General features: G+C 40.7%; 1 protein-coding gene across 1 annotated transcript in view; it reads right to left on the reverse strand.

Annotated features, from left to right (window-relative positions):
- DIAPH2 (diaphanous related formin 2) overlaps positions 1–25,917 on the reverse strand; it is a 2,404,298-nt gene that overhangs the window by 1,626,824 nt on the left and 751,557 nt on the right. The window contains exons 15-16 of the mRNA XM_029607438.1: positions 19,122–19,186; positions 8,197–8,301 (exon numbers count right to left, since the gene is read on the reverse strand). Of these exons, the coding sequence (XP_029463298.1) occupies positions 8,197–8,301; positions 19,122–19,186 (170 nt within the window). The remainder of the gene's footprint in view (positions 1–8,196; positions 8,302–19,121; positions 19,187–25,917) is intronic.

A 25,917-nucleotide genomic window follows, 5' to 3' on the forward strand; every position in this document is an offset into this window, starting at 1 on the left:
GAAGACTGGAGGGTGGCCAATGTAACCCCAATATTTAAAAAAGGATCCAGGGGCGATCCGGGTAACTATAGACCAGTGAGCCTGACTTCAGTGCCAGGAAAAATAGTGGAAACTATTCTCAAGATCAAAATCGTAAAGCATATAGAAAGACATGATTTAATGGGACACAGTCAACATGGATTTATCCAAGGGAAGCCTTGCCTAACAAATCTGATTCATTTTTTTGAAGGGGTTAATAAACATGTGGATAAAGGTGAACCGGTAGATGTAGTGTATTGGATTTTCAGAAGGCTTTTGACAGTCCCTCATGAGAGACTTCTACGAAAACTAAAAAGTCATGGGATAGGAGGCGATGTCGTTTCGTGGATTTCAAACTGGTTAAAAGACAGGAAACAGAGAGTAGGATTAAATGGTCAATTTTCTCAGAGGAAAAGGGTAAACAGTGGAGTGCCTCAGGGATCTGTACTTGGACCGGTGCTTTTCAATATATATATAAATGATCTGGAAAGGAATACGACGAGTGAGGTTATCAAATTTCCAGATGATACAAAATTATTCAGAGTAGTTAAATCACAAGCAGACTGTGATACATTACAGGAGGACCTTGCAAGACTGGAAGAATGGGCATCCAAATGGCAGATGAAATTTAATGTGGACAAGTGCAAGGTGTTGCATATAGGGAAAAATAACCCTTGCTGTAGTTACACGGTTAGGTTCCATATTAGGAGCTACCACCCAGGAAAAAGATCTAGGCATCATAGTGGATAATACTTTAAAATTGTCGGCTCAGTGTACTGCAGCAGTCAAAAAAGCAAATAGAATGTTAAGAATTATTAGGAAGGGAATGGTTAATAGAACGGAAAATGTCATAATGCCTCTGTATCGTTCTATGGTGAGACCGCACCTTGAATACTGTGTACAATTCTGGTCGCCGCATTTCAAAAAAGATATAGTTGCGATGGAGAAGGTAACAGAGAAGGGCAACCAAAATGATAAAGGGGATGGAACAGCTCCCCTATGAGGAAAGGCTGAAGAGGTTAGGGCTGTTCAGCTTGGAGAAGAGACGGCTGATGGGGGATATGATAAAGATTAAGATCATGAGAGGTCTTGAACGAGTAGATGTGACTCGGTTATTTACACTTTCGAATAATAGAAGGACTAGGGGGCATTCCATGACGTTAGCAAGTAACACATTTAAGAGTAATCGGAGAAAATTATTTTTCACTCAACGCACAATAAAGCTCTGGAATTTGTTGCCAGAGGATGTGGTTAGTGCAGTTAGTGTAGCTGGGTTCAAAAAAGGTTTGGATAAGTTCTTGGAGGAGAAGTCCATTAATGGCTATTAATCCATTTTACTTAGGGAATAGCCACTGCTATTAATTGCATCAGTAGCATGGGATCTTCTTAGTGTTTGGGTAATTGCCAGGTTCTTGTGGCCTGGTTTTGGCCTCTGTTGGAAACAGGATGCTGGGCTTGATGGACCCTTGGTCTGACCCAGCATGGCAATTTCTTATGTTCTTATGTTCCCATCTCTTCGTGCCAGTAATGAGTTGCACAGCAGCATTAAGAAGCAGTTGGGAGGAGTTTTAAAGTAAGGGCTGGTAGGCCCAATAAGACAGAATTACAATAGTCCAATATTGGAAGGATAGAAGCCTGTACTATGATTCAAAAATCTCCCATATCCAACAAGTGTTTAAACCTGTATAAAACGCGCAGTTTGAAAAAGCCAGACTGGATAATTTTCTTAACATGGAGACAAAAGGAAAGAGCAGGGTCAATCAAGATGCCTAAATTTTGAATACAGGAATTGAGCATGAATAAAATATTGCCAATATGGCAGTCCCAGTGCTGCCCTGGATCAGAAAGGTCTCCCAGTTGCAGAACATCACCCTGGTGATGTTCTGCAACTGATGGTCTCCCAGTTGCAGAACATCACCCTGGTGTAGCAGGAAGTGATCCTGTAAAAGGACCTGCTCTCCAGGTAATGCATTGTCCTCTTGCACTGACGAAAAGTCTCCAGGGCTACTGCCCAGGAGTGAAGGGTTAGATTGGCCATCATAGTGGGTGATTCAATTATTAGAAATGAAGAAAGCTGGGTGGCCTGTGGACATGAGGACTGCCTGGTAACTTGCCTGCCTGGTGCGAAGGTGGCAGACCTCACGTGTCACCTACAGGATTATAGACAGTGCTGGAGTGGAGCTGGCTGTCGTGGTACATGTGGCCACCGACGACATAGGAAAATGAGGGAGACGGGTTCTGGAAGCTAAATTTAGGATTTTAGATAGAAATCTGAAATCCAGAACCTCCAGAGTAGAATTCTCTGAAATGCTCCCTGTTCCACATGCAGGTCCCCAGATGTAGGAAGAGCTCCAGAGTCTCGCTTGAAAGAGACAATGGATCAGGGAAGAGAGATTCTGTTTTGTAAGGAACTGGTGAACCTTTTGGGGAAGAGGAAGATTTTTCTGAAAGGATGGGCTTCCACCTTAACTAGAGTGGAACCAGACTGCTGGTGCTAACTTTTAAAAAGAGATAGAGAAGCTTTTAAACTAGAACAAGGGGGAAAGCAGACAGTCACTCAGCAGTACATGGTTTGGATGAATGTATTTTTGAAGGATACTGATGAAACAGGAGAGTTAGGGCATCCCAACAGAGAAGTTCCAAAAAACAGCAAATGTAATCCATGAGCTAAAGGATTACAAATTATCCATATCAATTGAAAAGCAAGTTATAAATACAAACAAAAAATGCACAATGAAATGTCTGTATGACAATGTCAGAATTCTAAAAAGTAAGATGGGAGAGTTAGAGTGTATAGCAGTGAATGACAACAGACTTAACTGGCATCTCAGAGAAATGGTGGAAAGACTATAACCAAAGGGACAGTGCTATAACAGGGTACAAATTATATTCTAATAATATGGAGGATCAACTTGATGGAGGTGTGGCACTTTATACAGGAGGGTATAGAGTCCATCAGGATAAGGATAATACAAGAGACTAAATGCTCAGTAGAATCATCTATATGGGTAGGAATCCCATATGTGTTGGGTAAGAGTATAGGGATAGGAGTATACTATCGTCCTCCTGGCTAAAATGGTCAGACAGATGATGAAATACTAAAAGAAATCAGGAAAGCTAACCAATTTGGCAGTGCAGTAATAATGTGAGATTTCAATTACCCTAAAATTGACTGGGTAAAGATAACATCAGGACAACCTAGAAACAAAGTTCCTGGATGGAATTAGTTCCTGAACCAAGTGCTTCAAAGAGCACTTGGTTCAGGAACTAATGAGACAGAGAGAGCTATTTTAGATTTAATTCTTAGTGGAATGCAGGATTTGGTGAGAGAGGTAATGGTGATATGATCACTACTGCCCAGTGGTCCTAACATGATCAAATTTGAACTAATGACTAGAAGGGGGACAATATGTAAATGTACAGCTCTAACAATACATTTTCAAAAGGGAAACTTTGATAAAATGAGGAAAACAGAAATAAACTGAAAGGTGCAGCTGCAAAGATTAAGGGGTAGATTTTTAAAAACTGCGCGATTGCGTACTTTTGTTTGCGCAGCAGGCGCAAACAAAAGTACGCTGGATTTTATAATATATGCGCGTATCCTCTAAAATCCTGGATCAGCGCGCGCAAGGCTGCCGATTTTGGGCAACCTTGCGCACCCAAAATCTACCTAACCCACCCCCCCCCCCCCCGGCCCCTACCCCTACCTTTATCCATGGATTTATGCCTCCCGGAGGGAGACGTAAATCCACGCGCGCCAGCGGGCTGCTGGCGCGCCGAGACCCGACCACGCCCCCGGAGCGCCCCAGGCTTATCTGTTTTTCTTGGCTCCTAGTAACCTTTGGTTCTATTTCCCTTTCACCCCCACCATTAATGCAGAGAGCAGTGATGGAGCTGCATCCAAGTGAAATATCAAGCTTGATTAGTTAGGGGTAGTAACCGCCGCAATAACCAAGTTACACCCATGCTTATTTGTTTTACCCAGACTATGTTATTCAGCCCTTATTGGTTGTTTTACTTCTCCCCTGCCGTTGAAGCAGAGAGCTATGCTGGATATGCGTGAAGTATTAGTTTCTCTTCTCCCCTGCTGTTGAAGCAGAGAGCTATGCTGGATATGTATTGAAAGTGAAGTGTCGGTTTTCCTCCCCTGCCGTTGAAGCAGAGAGCTATGCTGGATATGCGTGAAGTATTGGTTTTTCTTCTCCCCTGCTGTTGAAGCAGAGAGCTATGTTGGATATGTATTGAAAGTGAAGTATGCATTAAAAGCCACATTATCTATCAACAAATATTGAATAAGCCTAATAATTGGTAATACCTATAGCTTATGAACTCTTCATTAATTTTACATACTCTTGCCCACCCCTGTTTTGTTTTGGGTTTTTTTTCATTTGGAGATGGCAGCCCTCCATCCTTCCGCTCCGTGATGGTGGAACACCAACCACTGGCCACTGGTATTCCGCTCCGTGAATGCCTGTGGCTATTACCGCTCCGTGCAGTGTTTTGCTGCCTCCTCTTTATACACTTCCTCTAGACCTGATGGATCCACAGTGTTTATCCCACGCCCCTTTGAAGTCCTTCACAGTTTTGGACTTCACCACTTCCTCCGGAAGGGCATTCCAGGCATCCACCACTCTCTCCGTGAAGAAATATTTCTTGACATTGGTTCTTAGTCTTCCTCCCTGGAGGCTCAGCTCGTGACCTCTGGTTCTGCTGATTTTTTTCTGACGGAAAAGGTTTGTCGTTGTCTTTGGATCGTTAAAATTTTTCAAGTATCTGAAGGTCTGAATCATATCACCCCTGCTCCTCCTTTCCTCCAGGGTGTACATATTTAGATTCTTCAATCTCTCTTCGTATGACATACGATGAAGACCATCCACCTTTCTGGTCGCTCTTCTCTGTACCGCTTCCATCTTGTCTCTGTCTCTTTGTAGATACGGTCTCCAGAACTGAACACAGTACTCCAGGTGAGGCCTCACCAAGGACTTGTATAAGGGGATAATCACTTCCCTTTTCTTACTCGATATTCCTCTCTATGCAGCCCAGCATTCTTCTGGCTTTTGCTATCGCCTTGTCGCATTGTTGCGCAGACTTCATATCATTAGACACTATAACCCCTAGGTCCCTCTCCTGCTCCGTGCACATCAGCCTTCCCCCCCCCCCCCCCCCATCGAATACAGTTCATTTGGATTTCCACTCCCCATATGTGGATAATGATGACCCAATAAATATAGTGTATTTGGATTTTCAGAAGGTGTTTGACAAAGTTCCTCATGAGAGGCTTCTAAGAAAACTAAAATGTCATGGGTTAGGTGGCGATGTCCTTTTGTGTATTACAAACTGGTTAAAAGACAGGAAACAGTAGGATTAAATGGTCAACTTTCTCAGTGGAAAATGGTAAACAGTGGAGTGCCTCAAGTATCTGTAATTGGACCAGTGCTTTTCAATATATTTATAAATGATACTGAAGGGAATACAACCAGTGATGTAATCAAATTTGCAGATGATACAAAATTATTCCGAGTAGTTAAATCACAAGCGGATTGTGATAAATTGCAGGCAGACCTTCTGAGACTGGAAGAGTGGGCATCCAAATGGCAGATGAAATTGAATGTGGACAAGTGCAAGGAGTTGCATATAGGGAAAAATAACCCATGCTGTAGTGGATGCCTGGAATGCTCTTCCGGAGGAGGTGGTGAAAATGAAAATAGTGAAAACAATTCAAAGGAGCATGTGATAAGAGAATGTAAATTAAGAAAAGAATGCATAAAGGTAACTTGCTGGTGCAGCAGTTACTACCCTTAACAAAACTCCATCATGGCTCCCTGTTTCAAGGCAAGGGATAACAGGGAATTGGATTCAAACAGCAACCAACGAGAGCCCTGACATTTATAGTCTGGGAAACTGATTAGCATGGGAGAAATCTGCATGTTGAAGAAGATACTATCCTAAGCTTGTTGGCAGATGGATGGACCATTTGGTCCTTTTTTGCCATCATTTCTATGTTTCTATGCTTCTAAAAAACTGTTGCCCACTTTGAGGGAATTCCATATTCAAAAAGGCAAGTAATAAATCCAAATAATAATAGATAAATAATAATTTATCAATGGTCCAACTTTTGAGGGTTTGTTGAGAGCTTTGAATCAGAGAGTTATGTCTCTGTTCTGCAGTCTCTTCTCCCTCCGGTGGTATTAGCCAAAGCTGCAAGGGGTGACCTCCACCAGAATGCCCACAGATGAAACCAGTGGAGCTACAACTGGTACTGGCCCCAACAATACATGCTGCTTGTGGAAGGTGAATGGTCAGATGCAATGTTCTCAAGAGTCAGGACTGGTATATTTGTCAATGAGATGGATGTGGAAGGACTAGAACACATGGGGTTACAGACACAGATGTGGCAGCTATAACAGGAATTAAGGTAGACATGGAGTACAGGACAAAGATGAGAAAAAGAAGAAGGAGGGAGCAACAGAAAAAAAAAAGATAAGTGATAGAGGCACAAACATAAACTTAAGCACTTCAAAAATAAATCTACATATATTTACAAACAGAAAATAATTTACAAGCATAGGCCCAGGGAAAATGTTTTTCCGACATTTTTGTATGCCTTACAGCAGTGGTTCTCAACCCTGTCCTGGGGACCCCCCCAGCCAGTCGGGTTTTCAGGATATCCACAATGAATATGCATGAGAGAAAATTTGCATGTTATGGAGGCAGTGTATGCAAATTTTCTCTCATGCATATTCATTGTGGATATCCTGAAAACCCGACTGTCTGGGGGGGTCCCCAGGACAGGGTTGAGAACCACTGCCTTACAGTGATGCAATAAATGGGAATAAAGGGTCATATCACAAGTTCTTAGCCATTGACATAATTTGCACAAACAATTAACTGTATGTGTGCTGTATATATTCTGCCTGATGGTTCCCATAGTCTACAAGATGTGTCAAGGTGGGAAAAAGTCTACAGCAGATGATGGTAAAGTCCCTCATGAAGGAAAACTTTGCAGAATGTTCAGAAGTCAACCTGCTCCCACCAATGTTTGGATGTCCTTCTCCAGCTTTTCCACCTCTAATCAAGGGTTCTCTAACATGGCAAATGCATGGCATGGATGGAGCAGTTTCCCAAGAAAAGAGTTTGCAGCTGGAATGCCCAGCAATTTCTGAGCGAAACATAAGGAGGTCAATTTTAAAGGGTTTAGGCTCCTAACTTTTGGAGTTAGGCTCCTAATTTAGCCCTTTTGAAAATTTACTAGGGCCGAGTCCCTAAATTTAGGGTCCTAGTTTCATTAGATTCCTAAATTTTGAACCCTAAACAGTGGGTGGTTATGGGGCGGAGTTATGGCAAGAAAACAAAGTTAGGAGCTTAGTACTGATTTTCAGAACTAGGCATCCAATTTAGAGTATTAAATCTAGGCAAATGAATAGCAGGCCTAAATTTAGAAGCCTAATTTTTAGGGTGCTAAATTTAGGTGAAATTTCAGCCAAAAACTTAGGGACCAAAGATTGGCTGAAAATAGTTGCCTTAGGGCCTAATTTAGAGGCCTAACTTTAGGAGCTCTGGTCATAGAGTATTTAAATTTGAGATATTACAACATTTAGTTACTAGGTATATTCTTATGAAATATATTTTTTTTAATTGTTATATAAGCCATACAGGATGATTCTTCAGGATCAATTAGGCAGGGTAAAAGTGGAAAAGAACAGAATATCAAACATCAGACATATTGTGGGTTGTTGTTTTTTTTGTTTGTTGTTGTTGTTTTAAAGATGATTGAATTGTGAATGCATATGAAAGATGTGTGAATTGAAAGTAGCCTTGACTATCACACACAAGTTTCAAACTTCCTCTAATTCAATTAATTGTGTCACACCTCTGATATTTCATCTTCAAGAAACAAAACCTGTATCAAACTAGCAATACTCTAACATCTGAAACATGATCTTACTTATATTTAATCACCTTACATCTTATTTCAAAAACTGATCAGCGCAACATTTATAAAGTACCAACCTTGTGACAGCCTTGAAAAATCAATCAGTAGCATTATTTAAAAGAAATTTTCAAACTGCTACCAAAAACAGTCCACATATTGGCAATTTTTTCTTGAGTCTAACAAGATAATTTTCTATTGCGGAACTTGCTGTGACATGACATAATGTCTATATCTTGTTTCATTACCTGGGTTCGTAGCTGCTGGATTTCTGTTTCAAGCTCTTTGATTTTCTCCTCTCGTTTCTGAAGCTCGGCCTGTGCCTCCTGTCGAGCCGTGAACTCTTCATCAAACTGTAATGATTACCACCATAAATGCACTCATCCATCTATGCTATACTAAATAGTTTCAGGAAGACTTTAAACAACAGTGCAATAAGATCATTTTTAGCTTGTTATATTGCATGAATGCTTAGAAAAATTACACTATGCCAGGTCTTTCTGGTCAATACATATTCACTACAATGAGCTAAAAACAGTTAAATAAACTATAAATTATTGTTGTATAACTGTCATATCAACACAAGTCAGTAACCAGTTTATAACACTCTTGCAGCCCTATTGAACACCAGAAATTCCTTTGAAATCTTTCAAAGGGAAAAAGGTGGTGAAATGGATGAAATCCTAAAGTGTCAAATATTTTTAAAAAAAATTTATCTGGGAATTGTTTACATCTGTATGGTAATATGTGCTTGGGTCTACTCTACCAAATCTTTAATTTGCAGTATTACAGTTAAAGAAGAGAAAGCTAGACTTACTGTAGAGGATTCAAAATATAAAACATAATAGATATACTATGTAAAGTGACTGGTTTTCTCAGGTTTTAACATGAGAGAAAGATGTTTCCCTTGTTTTTAAAATATTCATTTTTTGTTTTCTCAATATAATGCAATACTCTGGAACACAGAAGTTAGCACTCTGCAGGTTTACAAAAGAAAATGCTTAATGTGCTGGCATTCTTCCCCATCTTGTACTGTAGAAATAGTGCAAGTTGAAAAAAAAATAATTATATAACTTAACTTTACTGACCATAACTCAATGGGACTGAAGCTATAGTCTAAAAAAGTTATCATAAAGTATGGTCAATTAGAACAAAAAGCAGGAAGATCTAATGTCTAGGATAAAAATTCAATAAGGGAGCACAGACTTCTCAGTTGCTCTTGTGTATCCTCCAACAATGGATAATATAATATCCTTCAGAATCATGGCTGAAGTAGAAAAGGAGGCTAGCACAATCAACAGGTTTAAGGCTCGGATCACTATGGAGGACACTTTTTAAACCATTTGCCTAAAAGTGTCAGCAAGATTACACTCATTTTCAAACCAGATAAGTTTGCTTTCAAAATTTTCCAAACAAATCTGCCTGCAAACACTTAACCCTACTCTTTTCCACTGCACGCATGTAGGTCCAAACCCATTTCCAGCCCTGCCGCAAGGAATGCCTCTACTAATTCCAGGTAAACATATCTGCGAAGAGGGCATATGCCAGTAAGTTTACCGCATATTGGGGGGGCAATTTTTTAAAAGCCTATGTCTGTAGGTAAAACACATTTTTTGAAAATTATCCTTCTTATAATCCAATCTAGTTAGAATGAAAACCAATGACCAGCGGCATTACTCAGCAGAAAATGGAAACTATTAATGGTCAGATGAATAGAAATTAATATTTTTTTATTTGATATTCAAAACTCTTGCAATTAGAAGCTGCAGGGAATCCGATACACTTTTAGGTTAATTCTGAAGATGGGTTTTCTGAAAAATGAGGAGTCGACCCACACCAGCTAAGGTAGGGGATGCCACAAACAGGGGAGGCCATAACCAGGGAAGTCCTCTGCCTCCAGGGCAAGGGAGGGGGCAGAGGCTAGGAGGTGAATCAGCTAACATAATTTAAAGGTGGGATGTCCCGGCCTTCAGCCTCTTTTGGTCGTTTTTTGTTTGGGTAAGGGCTGATACCCTAAACTTCCCCCTCCTCTTACATCTTTGCAGTCTTCCGGTGATTTCCTCGATGGAATTTAGCCCTTTTGAAAATTTACACTAGGTGCCAAGATTTTTCCAGGAAGCTCAGCACGGGTCCTGTTTGCTGGTGGGTTGCTTCCCCACTATTACCCATTTTAAACAAATAAATAATTAAATAAACTAATTAAAGGATAACAGTTGCATGTACCAAGTCACAGGGATCAACTTTGTCACTGCTTCTGAGCCCTGAGGTCTCTTCAGGGATAGAGTGGCCTTCAAGATGGCCTGTTGAGAAGCTCTTGTGCTCTCTTGGGCCGGACCCGAAGTGAAGTGGGTAGGTGGTACGTGAGGTCAACCGCAACTGGTGCTGGCTTGAATGCACCTCCCCCCCCCCCTTTAGGGATCACAGACAGTGGGGGATCATCGGTGGGCTCCTGTCCAGGGTGGTCAGGCGGCATGTCAAAGGACAGCATTCTATTTTTATGCTATTGCTCAACCTCCATAACCAGGGGTGGTGATTACAGGGCCTGTGGCCTCTCTTTAGCTATTGCCGCAGGGTCTTCCCTCTGTTCAAATCATTTCCACAGCACTTGTTGGGAAGCTGGGGTTTATTCTCCCTCATGCCTCATGATGTCTTTGGCATGCAGTCAGTTGTGGCGGTGAGTCTCCTACACAGATCCCACTTGGACACTTCAGGAGGGCTTCCAGAGGTCCATCATGGTGGGATGAGGTGCAGGTGGCAGCACACAGATGCAACTACCTCCAGATATGTACATGCAGGGCTCCAGGCAACAGCTGCCTCATTCAGGTGTAGCCTAAAGGTCAGTAAAGTTTCCTAATCGGGGGGAGAGGGGGAGGAGGGAGTGGGGGGAAGAAAGATTGCATCACAGGTTAGGTGGTGGATGTCTTTGGCTGCCTTTAGTGTTTGCAGCAATGTGTGTGGCTTGCTCCCTTCCCATCTACCCAAGCTGGCCACTATTTTCTCAGGGTTGGGTGAGAAAACTGAGCAACCCCAGGCAGCTTCGGGGGTCAGTGGGTGGCAGTCCAGCCAGTTTGTACTGCCAGTCTTCTCCACCTGCGTTGGAGGCAGGAGCAACCACTTGTGTGTCAGTTATGTTAAAAAAAAACAAAACAAAAAACAAAACAGAATAGGTGGATGCGGTTGTACCGTCATGACATCTGGGAGCATGCATGGTGAGGCCAAAGTTCCTTTTCATGATAGGGCTGTCATTGTGTTGTGTGTCTATTGGGCATTGTTGGAGTGCCAGCCCAGCCAGCATGGGGTCTTCACCGTGCGTGAAGTTTCTGAATCCAGATCCATAGAAACTTGAGGAGCAGCACTCATAAGGATTGCAATTCCCCATCCCGTGCAAGCAGTAAATTGTCCCAGAAACCTATGCCACCTTATAAAGCGTGCAGCCCATCCAAGGGACATTGCACACTGTTTCCGATCCCCTCTCTGGCAAGAGAGTGAAGTGAGGTGGTGAGCCGCTGCAGCAGATGAGTGTGTTGAGGGCCTTTGGTTTCAGGGGGCCTGGGCGGTGGCATGTTTTATTTTTCCCAGCAAGGGTTTGCCCCCAATACTGGGCTGGCCAAATTCATGTGGATGTTGCCAAGTTGGTTGGCATGTTTGTCACCAGCGCAGGAGGTTACCCATGTGCCTAGTGGCTTAAATTAATATAAATGAAATAATATGATCGGTGCTTGCAGCTGGATCAGGGGGTGAGCAAAGTTGTGTCCCATGTCCCGGACTCTTACTGGGTGCCGGGCTATTAAAAAAAAAAAAAAAAAAAGGAAAAGTAGAGGTGCATGCCCGGCCTCCACAGACCCTCTCGAATTCATTTGGTGCTGCTCCTCACTCACTCCTGTGCACCACCATCCTTTTTTGGGATAGCTAAACGAGGGCTATAGGCAGGGCCTTATCGGCACCCTATCTACAGAGAATTACTGATTATTATTATTTATTGATTTATTTGTTTAGGAACATTTGATATTCTACCTTTCCCAGTTTGATCTCAAGGCTGATTACAATAAAATGTGTATGCACTGCTGCAATATAGCAGAAAAGATTGACAGTTGTTGCCAGGTATCCCAGCATTACTGCCAGAGCGGAGCTTTTATCTTGCTGGCTGAGAGGCGAGTGCCAGGCAAAACAAATTTCCATTGCATTTTGTGTGTTGGTAACTGTTAACAATGAACAAGTAGTGCAGTACAGGTCAAGTCCACAGTTCACTGAATTGCAGAATTGATTATATTGATAACTCCTAATTGCACGTTTCTGGATAGCATTGATCTGGTGATCAGTTGAAATATTGAGCTGGGACATGTCATGGACACAAAAAAAAATAAAAAAAAATTAGGCATCCAATTAAAAAAAAAGCCATACAATGTTGCCTAGGTTAGTTAGACAGTCATCTTTACGACAAATAACAGACTGTTCTATTGCCAGCATCATTTCCCTGTCTGGTAGCATACCTCATGGAAATGAGGTGGCCAAATAAGTGATTAGAGTGATGGATCCTTAGCATGGTGAGAGTAATGGCCAGCAAAATAAGGTGATATACCAAATAATAATTCCCCGATGAAACCTTCTTTGAAATGAGTACAGCCCCAGAGACTGTACTTTAAGAGTATATAAACTGGTTGTAGTTGGTTCAGATTGGTTACAAAACTGGCAGTGGCAGCTGCAGATGCGAGTGGACATGTGTGCCTGTAAGGAGGCTGCAACATTGAGAGGCTGGATCTTCATTATTATAGGTATGCCACGGAAAAACCACTGTTGACCGATGCTTAGATACAGGCTGCACGCAGGCTTTGTTACAAATGTCACCAGTGGTGGCTGCAAAACATAGAATTTCTGTTCCAAGGACATGTGTAATCATTAATTGCCTTTTTCCTAGCTACAGAATGTGCCCTGGAATGTGATAATTAATGGGCTACATGCAAAGCGCAGATAGCTAGGCCCCATTTTGTGCAAAACCTACTATGCACACAGCACCTTCCTCATCTTCACCCTTTTGAGTCTTGTCAGCCTCTAGTCTTACACCCAGGCTGAGACAAGGGCAATGTGCATTAAGTCCAGGACGTGACTCACATCGTTTGAGCTCTGGCAGCCATATGCAGCAGACAAGTTATTTTTTTTATTTATTTATTTAAACATTTTTATATACCGGCATTAGTTGTGGACATCATGCTGGTTTACAGCAAAACTGGTTAAGCTTGGAAATTACATTTTAACAGGGGAATCAAAACTGGGAGGAGGGTAACAAGAAGTAGAAGAGAAAAGAAATAACGGTAACATTAACATTAACATGGTTCCTCGGTGTGAAGAGGAGAGAGGATAACAAAATATGGTTCCTCAATATGAGGAAGAGAGAATAGACGCAAGTTAGTCTATTTTTTGGAAACGGTGTAGGCTTTTATTCTGGGTAAGCTTGCTTGAACAACCATGTTTTCAATTTCTTTTTGAAGTTGTTCATACACGGTTCGAGGCGTAGATCAGGCGGCAGTGTGTTCCAATGAGTTATCTAAATTAGCCAGCTGCCTACACCACTATGACTTCCCTTGTTGTTAGTCTTGTTTTGTATATGGTCTTATTTTCAGACTTTGTAATTGGCAAGCAGAAATATTAAGTATGTTTATTAGTTGTATTTCTATTGTGTATGTATCTATTCCCTGCTTATCAGATGATACATGCAAATTGGAGTCAATCTATCTTCATGCTTGGTATTTAAGCTATTGCAGTTAATTTTATCTGCAGGCTGTGTTTTTAAACACTTTTCAACCTGCATTCGGACTGCTCCTGTATGCCTGCTCGGGCATGTGCCTGGGTCAGCAGAAGACAGTGAATTCAATTTTCTTACTTTCACATTGCAGCCAACATTGTTAAGAATAATTCTTTGCATATAGTTTTGGCTCGCACAGACAACGATCACGATTTGACTGCTCTACCAAAACCTTCTTTACACAGCAGGCAATGAGTCAGTCCCATAATCTGAAAGTCCTGAGTGAATCCTCAGACAAGGCAGCTGTCGGCTTATTCACCCCCAGGACTTGCATGTCATCATTTTCTGAGTGTCAACTTTTTCTCTTCCTTTATGGTATCCAGGCACATCAAAATTTGGGCCTTCCCCCTGGCGGTAGCACGGGTTCCTCAGCCTGAGACAGGACACACTTGGCTCCCAATACACAGCGATGTTCTGAAATTAGTTAGATTCGGGTCTGTAAGTTATTTATTGTTTCTTCAGCTGCCCATATGATTCTTGTTTGCAGTGTCATGCTTCCTTGCTTATCACATCTTCAAAGAAGGTTTGTGCATCCTCTTGAGCCTCGGTATGGTGCAGGTATTTCTATAGATGAGGTCAGTGAAATGCTAGCCTGTCTCTGCCGATAGTATTCTAGCTGTTCAAGACCACTACATAAATCATACATCTGCAGGCATGTACTGGGATGGCCCCCAGTTCCTTTTCTATGAGCTATTAACTCACATAATGGCAATTAATTTCCAAGTAGGCCAGATCTTTAAGTGTCCAATAAGGTGACACCATGGCTTGCACAACATTGGTGCTATTTTTTGTTTATTTCCCTTCCGGCAGGTGAATTCAAACATGATTTTTATGCATCCCTGATATAGTGCAGGTGGGCAAGCTTTAGAGGAACCTGGCAAGGGTACTGTAAGGTCATGAGCATGTCTCTACAACTGTTTCCAGCATGCAGTTCAATCTTCCTGTGTTCGCTGATATGGCTACAAGTATTTTTGTGAGATCCTGTGGCTCAATATAACAGTTATTATTAATTATTTGCAAGGCTTCACCCCCAACTCTATGAAGTTTGGCAGATCTATTTGCATGAATCACTTAAGCGAGACTTCTTCAGAATGGGTTTTGTTCCCAATTTGAGTGCCACAGGCCGGGCCAGCTGAAAGAATTACTAAAGTGGTTTTGTCCACAACAGCAATCTTCTGTTCAGCTACTTGCCACAGAGGGTGCCATATGTTTTGGTGGTTGCTTACACCAGTTGAAATGTCTCTTCCATTCTGCCCTTCCCCATATGGTTAATGCCTTTTTGTGACCAGGTATTTTGGGATGCCAGTCTCAAATATGACTCTTGCCCATACTCAGTCCTAAGGGTGATTTCATCTGGTACATAGAGTAGGAGAGGCAAGTCTTGAAAATCTTGGAGCAGGAATGCAAGAACATGGCAGCCTTGTCATCATACCTCTAGCTACTCATCACTGAAAGGATGGCAGACATTTCGGTAGTTGCTGATACCGTAGCAATGTCTCTACCCTTATGGTTAATACCTTTCTGTGACCAGGTATCTTGGGATGCCAGTCTCAAATATGATTCTTGCCCTTACTCAGTCCTATGGGTGATTCCATCTGGTAACTGGAGTAGAAGAGGCAAGTCTTGAAAATCCTGGAGTAGCAATGCAGGAACAAGGCAGCCATATCACCATACCTCTGGCCTGCCACCAGGCAATACGGACCCTCTGCTGGGGATATCAAAAGCTTGTCTCATGAAGCTCTTGCTACCCCCACATTCAAGGATGTGGTTGTGCTACCTCATAGTCTATAGATCTATCGCTTTTTCTGTGTGTTCCATTATTGCATATTTCATTGGCCATGTATCTCGTGCAATCTCTGGAGCAATATGCAGTACGTTTTCAGCATTATCATGGCTTACCAAGTCGCTGAACAAGACCATCAAGGGTTGTTAAAGCTCTAAGCAGCAATTGTGGTTGTAAGATACAGTCGGAGTGAGGCTGATGGAGTGCACACAGCAAGTGAAGCTTCACTACCATGGGCTTGTGCTGGGGGTTGACCACAAACTGGAGTGCACAGTATATGCAATTCTTAAAATCTGGTCGGGTAGAGAATACAAAATAGCCTAGTATTCCTGCTCCTATGCTGCATCAGTGCCTAACAGTGTAAAGAACTGCATCTCGAGTCTTTGGCTTTGACAGCCGAGATTGGCTTGCACACTACCCAATTTGTGTTGGCATGCTTAGTGAGTGACATCTTTTATTCTACAGAGCAGGACTTCATTCAACCACAGAGAACTTTTGTCAGTAATCAGGATCAAATTGCAGGATAACCTGAGGGGCAAGGCTTTGACGGCCCTACATCTCTCAATGGCACTATATTGGTATAGCATGAAACCATAGGGCACTTGTGTATTGGAGCAAGACTTCAACTGTCCTGCATCCATGTCACTACAATAGCATGATCCTATTGACTTCTTAGTTAATGAAATTCAGCAGGTGCAGGCGTGGTCATCCCTGGGGATTGAGAATATATTTGTAATTGATGTTTTCTGAAATTGAATAAATGTAATTGTTTACAGATTGAACTGTATGCAATTGACCTATGCTGTGACATATTCATCCAATAAGGATCTTCTTTTTCAATAATGGTGGGACAGAGTTGTCACTTACAAATACAACAGGAAAATTGGGACCAGGGATGGGGGGGAAGGATTATAGGTAGGCAACAGGAGGAGTTGGCATCTGTAAGGGTTGTGTAACTTTACATGCAGTGAGAAAAGGCACTTCCAGAGGTGGGGATGGGAGGGACTTGCAATTATGCACCTTTTTTTTTTTTATCAGGATGCAAAAACTAGCAGATCTAAATATGTATTGTTAGTATTCCTGACATAATTTTCAAGGGGAAACTACATGAATACATTCACTTTGAAAACAGGGACAAAGTCCATGTGCAATAAGTACCCACAGACTTTGGACCAATGCAAACAATTAGAAAATAACCTAATAAATGTACTACAGACTTGATCAAATAATTTTAATGAAGATTAAAGGGATAAAATACTATTTGAAGTACAAGAAACGACAGAATTAATCAAAGTCTATAATTTGTAGAGTCCTCACCTAACCCTTCTAAGGTTGCTTACAGTATATATATCTCGGTCACATTTTTAATGGGCTTCTTTTCTTAATGGTTCTCAGAATGGCATAGTGGCATCTAGGTACAATTTAAAATCATTGTACAATTCCAGAAACAAGAGTTCTTGCTATAAAATTACAGTGCAGCACTCTGGAAACCAAACAATTGCCTGTGGCCAGTACAAATAATAAAATGTGTCTCGAAAGAAAATTATTTTTATTTGATAGAGGTTCTCCCATAGGATTTGCTGCTGATTGTGCCATGATGGTTTTTGTTTTATCTTCATTACGATCAGGGTTGAAGAAAGTTATAGAACAAAATGATTTCACACTTTACACTGAGGGAAGATTATTTCTCTTCTGAGAACACTCTATGGGCAGTCTGTACAGTCCATGACTGTAATAAGGACAGCCACTGATATTCACTGTGTTTCTATCTGTTTGGGATATTCTCTTTTACACAGATAAAAGGGGCACACAGATTTCTTGAGAGATCAATGCTCTATTTCTTTTGGTCTGTGCAGGAAAAATTACTGCAGTGGGCAATACAGATTGATTAATAGATCCAAGAATTCTCTAGAAATTTATCTGAATTGATCATGTGTGTTTTGTAGAATGCCTTTTAAAATAGATGAACCATTATGGCTGGGGCAAAAGACCAAAAAAAAGTGGGGAAGAATAGAACTGAAATCAGTTTGAACTAACCATGACAGTGAAACATGAACACATGTAACCTTTTCCATATCTAATACAATTTCACATTACATGGCAGAACTACTTCTGTGCAAGGGAAAGGATCCAAAGAGTGGCATTTGTTTGCTTATTTTAATATGACCTGGAAAATCAGATAATACAGTAGTCTTGTTTTCAACTGGTCCCCCAGAGGAAGCAAGGCACATGATACATATTAAAATATAGCTAATAGGAAGTGGAGATGATGAGCGGTTTATGTTAGTGGTAATTAGCAGGTAGAAATGGTACAGAGCTGAAGTTTCACGGATCCTCATGATGAGTAGCTCAAAAATACAAGTGAAGACTTAAGACAAACATTTCCACCTTTATTCAAGGATATTTAAAGTTTTGGTCCCCCGACACAGGCTGTGTTTCGGCACATGGGATGAATCGGGAGGGACAGGAGCCCGAGGACACTGTTATTAAATATGGTTCCAAGAATTCGGTAAAAGGAATTGCCAAAGATTGGCAGCGTCTCCACAAGGGCCACTCAGTTTACAGGTTAATGAGTTACGCTGTTGTAAGGGTTGGAATCTCTCTGCAAGTCATTGATTATGGCTTTTTGTAAGCTCCTTTGAATATTCCTCCGCAAGGTGCCATTTCCAGCCTTTGGCAATTCCTTTTACCGAATTCTTGGAACCATATTTAATAACAGTGTCCTCTGGGCTCCTGTCCCTCCCGATGCAGCCCATGTGGCGAAACATGGCCCTCGTCGGGGGACCGAAACTTTACTCTAAATATCTTTGTATAAAGGTGGAAACGTTTGTCTTCACGTACTTTTTGGGCTACTCGCTACTCATCATAAGGATCCATGAAACTTCAGTGCTGTACCATTTCTACTGACATATTAAAATATAACAAAAGAACAATTACATAACCAGTTAATGACAACTTTTAAAAGTTTTTTCATTGATAATTTAGCTGATCTAAAATTAAAATACTACAAATGTTTCTTAAACTCATTTTAATATGTAAACAGCCATTCTTTTTTACTCAGTGATAAAATTTATAAAACTTTTTTTTAGGTGATGTTTGATCTTAGACTAATGTAATAAGTAAGCTTTGAAATTAAAGTTCTATTATCAAATCTTTACCTCTATGTATGAGAGTGAAGTAATACAGCAACCACATTACTTATTTACTATCATTAAGAATACTAGAGATAATAGAAAAGGTCTTGTACATAACTTCAACATATGTATAGTGTATTTACATTTAGCAAAAGCACTCCACCACCCTTCAACTAAGCTCCTCTCCTCCCCAAAACAGAGAAAAATTATCTCTCATACGACTAATGTACAAAATGTTTGTTACTTTACTTGTAATTCTGTAACATCAATTCTGTACACTGACTTGATATATCAATGTATTACTGATAAAGATCATGCAGCAATGCTGCTAAATATTGATCAGAAAAGAAAATCAATAGTTACTCACAAAGCAAAGGGAAAAGGCTTATAAAACACACCCTGATAATGGAATATCCATTGTCACTAATTCAGGTAACATATGATTTATGACTTTACCTTTTTGGAAAATTCTGAAGCTTTTTGTTCACTTTCTTCTACTTTTGCTTTATCCACACATACATCTGTAAGCATTAAGTGAAGCAAGTGATTAGGAGGCATGGACTGGGTTTCTTAGGATATAAATAGATTTCTGTTATAACCAACTTTTTTACTGCTTTGTCGGGAAGAGGCAATTTTTAATCTGGCCATGGAACTTGAAGTCCTGCCAGTACACAGTACCCATGGGACAAGCTCATTTTCAAAGGGAAACTCTTTCTGGGTTTTCCCTTTTGAAAACTCTGCTGCTGCGCACAGGTGCAAAGGTGGACACAGGAACTTTGCAATTTGCACCTGGACTGACACAGGTGCAAAATGAAATCTCAATGTGTAATTTCCTTCCCCCATCCTGACCCTGCAGCTAAAAAATGCATGTTGTAAACAGCGCACATATTTGTATCTGCATGAGTGGGGGCCCATAATCAGTCTGCACTTTTATATACGGAAAAACATTGGACATTTCTCCCCTACAAAGTATATGTCTGTTTATTAGTGATGAATGACAATATATCAGAGATACCTGGTGGAATTACCAATTTATCTTCTTTCAATGCAACACAGTTGATATAGGTAGTAATAGTTTAGAAATAAATAATAAACTCTACAGTATCAGGGAATCTTAGTATGATCATTATTTTAAAAAGGCTTGTAGGGGGCAATTTTCAAAATGTTCTGCACAGATAAATTTGTGCACACTTGCATAAAAAGCCTCTTTGAACCCCCCCAGTTTGGGTAAAGCATGCGTGCTATTTCACAATGTATGTACTTTTGTATGCTTGGAAAAAGGGCAAGGGTTATGTTGAGCCTAGGAAGTACTCATCATAATTTCATTCTGACATCACTGTGCCATCTTTCTGGCACATACCTTGCAGCTGGTTCAACAAAGCTGCCAAATTTGTAGGTACTTTGGACACATAGGGCCGAATTTTAAAAGACCCATATACGCAAGTATGTGGGCCATATGAGAGCAACGTTGACTTTGAAAGTCATTATGTGCATGTGAAAGCAAAAAAAGAGAGGGGGTGAAAAAGGGTCAGGGTATGGGTGTTCTTGGGCTGATCCAGCAGTTACGCATGTAACTCCATATTTTAAAACCAGAGGATGCAGCATGTGGTGGCTTATTAGCTGCATATATTCACTGCTCCTCCTACTGAGGAGCTGGTCTGCAGAAATTGCTTCTTAGGGCTTATATGACAGGGCGAAGGGTCTGGGACAACTGGGAGGCGTGCAAGTTGAAGAACTAAAGGGGTCTGGATGACCTTGAGATGGACTGGACAAACTGTTAGACTAATTGTTAAAAACTGGGAATGTCTCTCACCCGATAAAATCCACCTACATAGGCGCGTTAAAACCGGCAAAGTGCTCCAGAAAGTAAAGTATGTAAAGTATGTTTACTTGAATAATGGCTTAAAATAAGGAGCACACTTACACGCAGTAGGTGTAGTTTAAATCATACGCGCACAAGATTTACAATTCCAGCATACGCACGTGTATGGGCACATGGGGGCTTGTTTTAAAATTTGCCTGTTCCTGTGGGTGACGCCCCAGATTTTCAAAAGAAAACCAGAGTTTGGGGAGAGGGTGCAGGAGCAGTTTCCTTTGAAATGAGCTTGCAAATTACCAACGGACTTGCAAACTAGCTGTGGAGGTTTGATACCCCATTAAAGTTCAGAATGTTAAAATACTGAATATTCTAAATAGCAATCAGTGAGTGTCCAGAGATGACTCCACCACTTTTCACGTAGATGGTAGTAGGTTGTCAATAGTTATCCATAAATTATCTACATTTTTCTAACAGGTCAGAGATTCACCAATCCATACTATATACAGTTTATTACTTTAGACTGAAATCTGAACAAACATGAGATATATAAATTAACTATTTTAAAGAAAATAAAACACACATTTTAACCAATACAATTATTATTATAACAGCCTTTAAAGATACCATTTCTTTTTAAAGTACAGGGCAGCAGGAAATTAAAAAAAACATGCAGATAGCTGAAAGTAGAAAAAAGATCAAAGGAAATAATTCTATGCTATCACAGGAAACTAGAAGATTCATTTTTTCTAAATTTGGGGATACTTTTCAAAAGGATTAACATACATAAACTCCAGTTTATGCATGTAAATTGCCTTCTGAAAATCAATCAGAGGATTGTGCAGGGAAAAGAGGGGAAAGCACTTACATAGCTCCTTTCATTTTTCAAAAGAATATGCATGACGGTACATGCAGAAAATTACAACTTCTCAGAGGCAGCTTTAACTTCCTGTGTGTAGGTCCATGCATGTACCGATACAACCTAGGAATTTTTGAAAAGGATTTATACGCTCAAGGTCACTGAAAACTCTGGCTCAAAGTTTACAGGTACAAAGAACCCGCAAACGTCAACCCTACATGAGCTGCTGAAAATAGACCTCTTTGTGTAGAAAGGGTAAGTGCATTAACCTTTATTTCTATAGACATAAAATGGAACAGGAGGCTCAAATTCCTCAACTGCAAAGCAAGAAAACCCCCCCCCAAAAAACATGAAAATAAAGGAGCAACTTAAAATATGTACCACTGATCCAGGAAAAAAAGGCTGTTCAGCTTAGTTTTGTATGGATATATCATAACTAGGCCACTCATTTATACTGTCATAGTCAGTCACACTGTGTTTAGCCACCAGGTGGTGCCCAAAACAGTGGCAGGTATACAGGCTAAAGACAATCTGCTTCATCTGCAAAGCCCTGCCAGGCTTAAACACACACAGGCACAGACACAAGCAGGCATGGGCAGATACACACACAAAAGAGACATATCCCAGGAGCATGTAGACACAAAGGCACACATACAGGCTCCCAAACACATACAAGCATGCACACACCCACGCACACAGGCTCTCCAACACCACACATACAGGCAAGCACAGGCTCCCAACATACACATACCGGCATGCATACGCACAGGCTCCCAAATAAACACATAAATATAAACACACACAGGATCCCTCATACTCACACAAGCAAGCAGGCACAACACAGACAGAACCAGACATATTCCCAGGCAGGCGCAGATAGTCACAGAAACTCACACACACAGGCACAACCACACAGGTACATGAACAGGCAGGTACAGGCATATAAGCACAGGAGAGACAGACACATAGGCTCCCAAACACACACATGCAGACAGGCACATACACAGGCTCTCTCTCTCTCTCTCTCTCTCTCTCACACACAAACACTGGCAGGCACAGGCAGAGACACACATAGGTGCACAAAAACGGAAATACAGAGGTAGACACAAGCATACACAGGTAAGAACAGAGACACAGCACACCATACTTTTACTCTCCACTCACCCCGCATACATAGGCAGATGCACAGACCCCCACAGACAGAGGCAAGATTATACACAGGCTGTTATAGACCTGAGTAGTAATGGCCATTTTTCTCTAGTGTGTGTGTAGATATTTATTTATATATACATATATATTTATTTATTTACTGCAATTTCTTACCCACCCAATTGCCAGATATCTGTTCTGGGAGACTTACAATTTCACATACACAAACCATATAGAGAGACAGAGATATATAGCCAATATACTTCTAAAAAGAATGCTGTACATGATTCCAGTAAGTAACATGTCTACGCTACATGTAATGAAAGGTATTCTAATTAGATGAAAAAACAACAACTCATAACTTGTTACATGACTACCACTTCAGTTATAATCATTACTGGTATAAAAAGCATCAATTAATGTATTAATTGATGCCAGTGCTTTTTATGCATTCTCAGTGGCTGGACCTTTAATTTGGAATTCAATTCCTGATGAACTAAGGCAGATCTCCTTTCATAAAGTTAAAAAAAAAAAATTAAACACTCCTATTTTTTGACTGCATTTAAAACCCTTACTGGCTCATAATATTGCAATTCAAGCTTTCCCTCAGCATTTAAACAGCACCAACACGCATCACAAAAATTATATTTTTGGTGATCCAGTGGCACAATGCTCGTATCTGTTTCTATATTACTGATACCTCTTCACTTATAAATTTCATTGCTTCTATGTTTTTATGTCATTTTAATTATGTATGTTATTTTAACCTGTGAACAGTTTTGATCGACGAATGTTGTAAAAGCAGTATACAAATACTTTTTAAATAAACAAAATAAATATTTGTCACATGGTAATGAACACTAGGCAAATTACAATACATATATTCATAATCTAGAAATATAATCTAGAATATAAAAACAATAAAAACTCATAAAAAAGGAACAAGCCATCACAAAAAATATAATAAAACCTCATAAAATGAAACAGACCAGCACATGAATTACAGAATCAGGCAATATAACAAACTAGATTCAAGAAAATGCCAGCCAAAAGAGATGTCTTTAACATTATTTTAAAAGATTTTGTGCAGTATGCCAAATGCATATCAACAGGCAAAGAGATCCAAAAGGTAGGCGCTGCCACTGAAGAATCAAACAGCAAGCATTGATGGGACATCCCAAAAGGCTCTCTGATAGAAGTGTAAAGCCAGTGGAGGATTAAACGTACCATAGCATTTGCCAAGGAAAGGAATCAAAAGTAACCAATTTATGAACTATAGATGGTATTTTATATTTCACAAGGTTGGAAACAGGCAGCCAATGAAGGTTAGCCAAAACTGGGCACTAATAAATCAGATAATATGGGAACACAATCAAATGTTCCCATATTATCTGATTTATTAGTGCCCAGTTTTGGCTAACCTTCATTGGCAGCGTACTCAATCCCCAAAATCTAAACTTTTATATCAAGTTGGAACTTAAGTTTATCATCCTATCGGATTTGGGATAATAAACAAATTCCAACACTATATAAAAGCTTGGATTTTTGGGATTTAGTCTGCTACATTTAACAATGCACATGGCAGATGATTAGGCATAGTTCTGTTGATTAACTCACCACATTATCACATTTCTTTTGAGTACTGGATGTTTTTTATGTCAGTAATGATTACAACTTTTGGAATACTTAAGCGGCAGTCATATAACAAGTTCTGAACTGGCTTTTTCATCCAATTAGAATACCATTCATTCAAGTATTTATCTTGAGTTAATTAGTGGAACCATTTACAGTATACTCCTTAGAATTATATTAGCCATAATTTGTTTGTTTAATTGGTGCTGCCAATTGTTATATATATATATATATATATATATATATATATATATAAATCAATGATTCTAAATCATTATATCTTACTCTTGTTTAAAACAGGTCCCAAGACATTCAATATAATATTTAAAAAGATTTTTAATTAGATTTTTTTTTTTAATTGAGAGGGTATGAGATATCCTTAAATAGCTTTATAAATCAATTGTTTTGCTCTAACCAAGGCAGCAACTACAAGTGTATCATTTGCCCTCTTTTTTTGAAAAGTTGATTTATGAAGGTATATGAAACAATACTTGTTAATCTCAGCTAGTAGGAAGTATAACTTTCAAACGCATGCTAGCCCATAAACTTGTAAATATTAGCTTAGGCACATATACGCCCATATATTTATAATCTGTGTATGTACGCACAGATTATAAAATATGCATAGGGGCAGATTTTAAAACCTGCGTGCGGGCGTAGATTTGTTCACGCAACCCGGCGCAAAGAAATCTATGCCCGATTTTATAACATGCGCGTGCAGCCGCGCGCATGTTATAACATCCAGGGTCGGCGCGTGCAAGGGGGTGCACAATTGTGCAACTTGTGTGCGCCGAGCCGCACAGCCTGCCTCCGTTCCCTCCGAGGCCGCTCCAAAATAGGAGCGACCTCGGAGGGAACTTTCCTTCCCCCCCCCCGCACCTCCCCCTCCCTTCCCCTACCTAGAACCCCCCCTTACCTTTGTTGAAGAAGTTACGCCTGCCTCCCAGCAGGCATAACACGTGCGCCGGCCAACGGCCAGTCCGCGATCCCAGGCACAGCGGCAAATGGCTGCTGTGCCTGGAGGCTCAGGCCACGCCCCTTTTTGCAAGCCCTGGGACATACACGCGTCTTGGGGCTTGCATGCACCACCGAGCCTATGCAAGATAGGCTCGGTGCGTGCAGGGGTAGGTTTTCGGGGGTTGCGCGCATATCTTACTCGCGCAACCATTTGAAAATCTAACCTGTATCTTTTATTGAAAATATACACGTGAATGTGTGCTATATGCATACATATTCATGGGCATGTTCATGTTTATCTTTGAAATATATACCCACAGAAAGAGTTTGTCAAAGCAATCATACTCTTTGACAAAGACAATATATATAAACCCTCAAAAACTCCAAAAAGTTAAAGATACCTAGCTTCAGCACAATCCGCCATATGAACAAAACTAAAGCTGTGTTCACAAACTGCCCAACCAACACGGGCCCATGCTTTGGCGTGTAAGCAACTGCATCAGGGACTCAAATTACCTTACTGCCGCATATACTTGTCATTTAAAAATGGTCACTGGCCATCTTTGTACATATGTGGCTACATACGCACAACCAGCAACACAAGCGAACTTCCAGCTCCTCTGAGACAGGATTATTTCAAAAGGGCTTCCCACCCTCTGGCAAGACAGTCAAACTTCACCACCACCAGGGATAATATGGATGTCAACCCTAGTGAAGAGAAATGAGAAGCTACTGCTCCCCATTGTTGAAGTGCAGAAGAAATGGTAGAGGATGAGACAGGCCTGGAGGGGCCTCTGGGTTGAACATAACAGAAATGCATACTATCCCTGCGGAGCAAG

Source organism: Rhinatrema bivittatum, chromosome 6 (assembly GCF_901001135.1).
Source record: "Rhinatrema bivittatum chromosome 6, aRhiBiv1.1, whole genome shotgun sequence".
Classification (NCBI taxonomy): Eukaryota; Metazoa; Chordata; class Amphibia; order Gymnophiona; family Rhinatrematidae; genus Rhinatrema; species Rhinatrema bivittatum.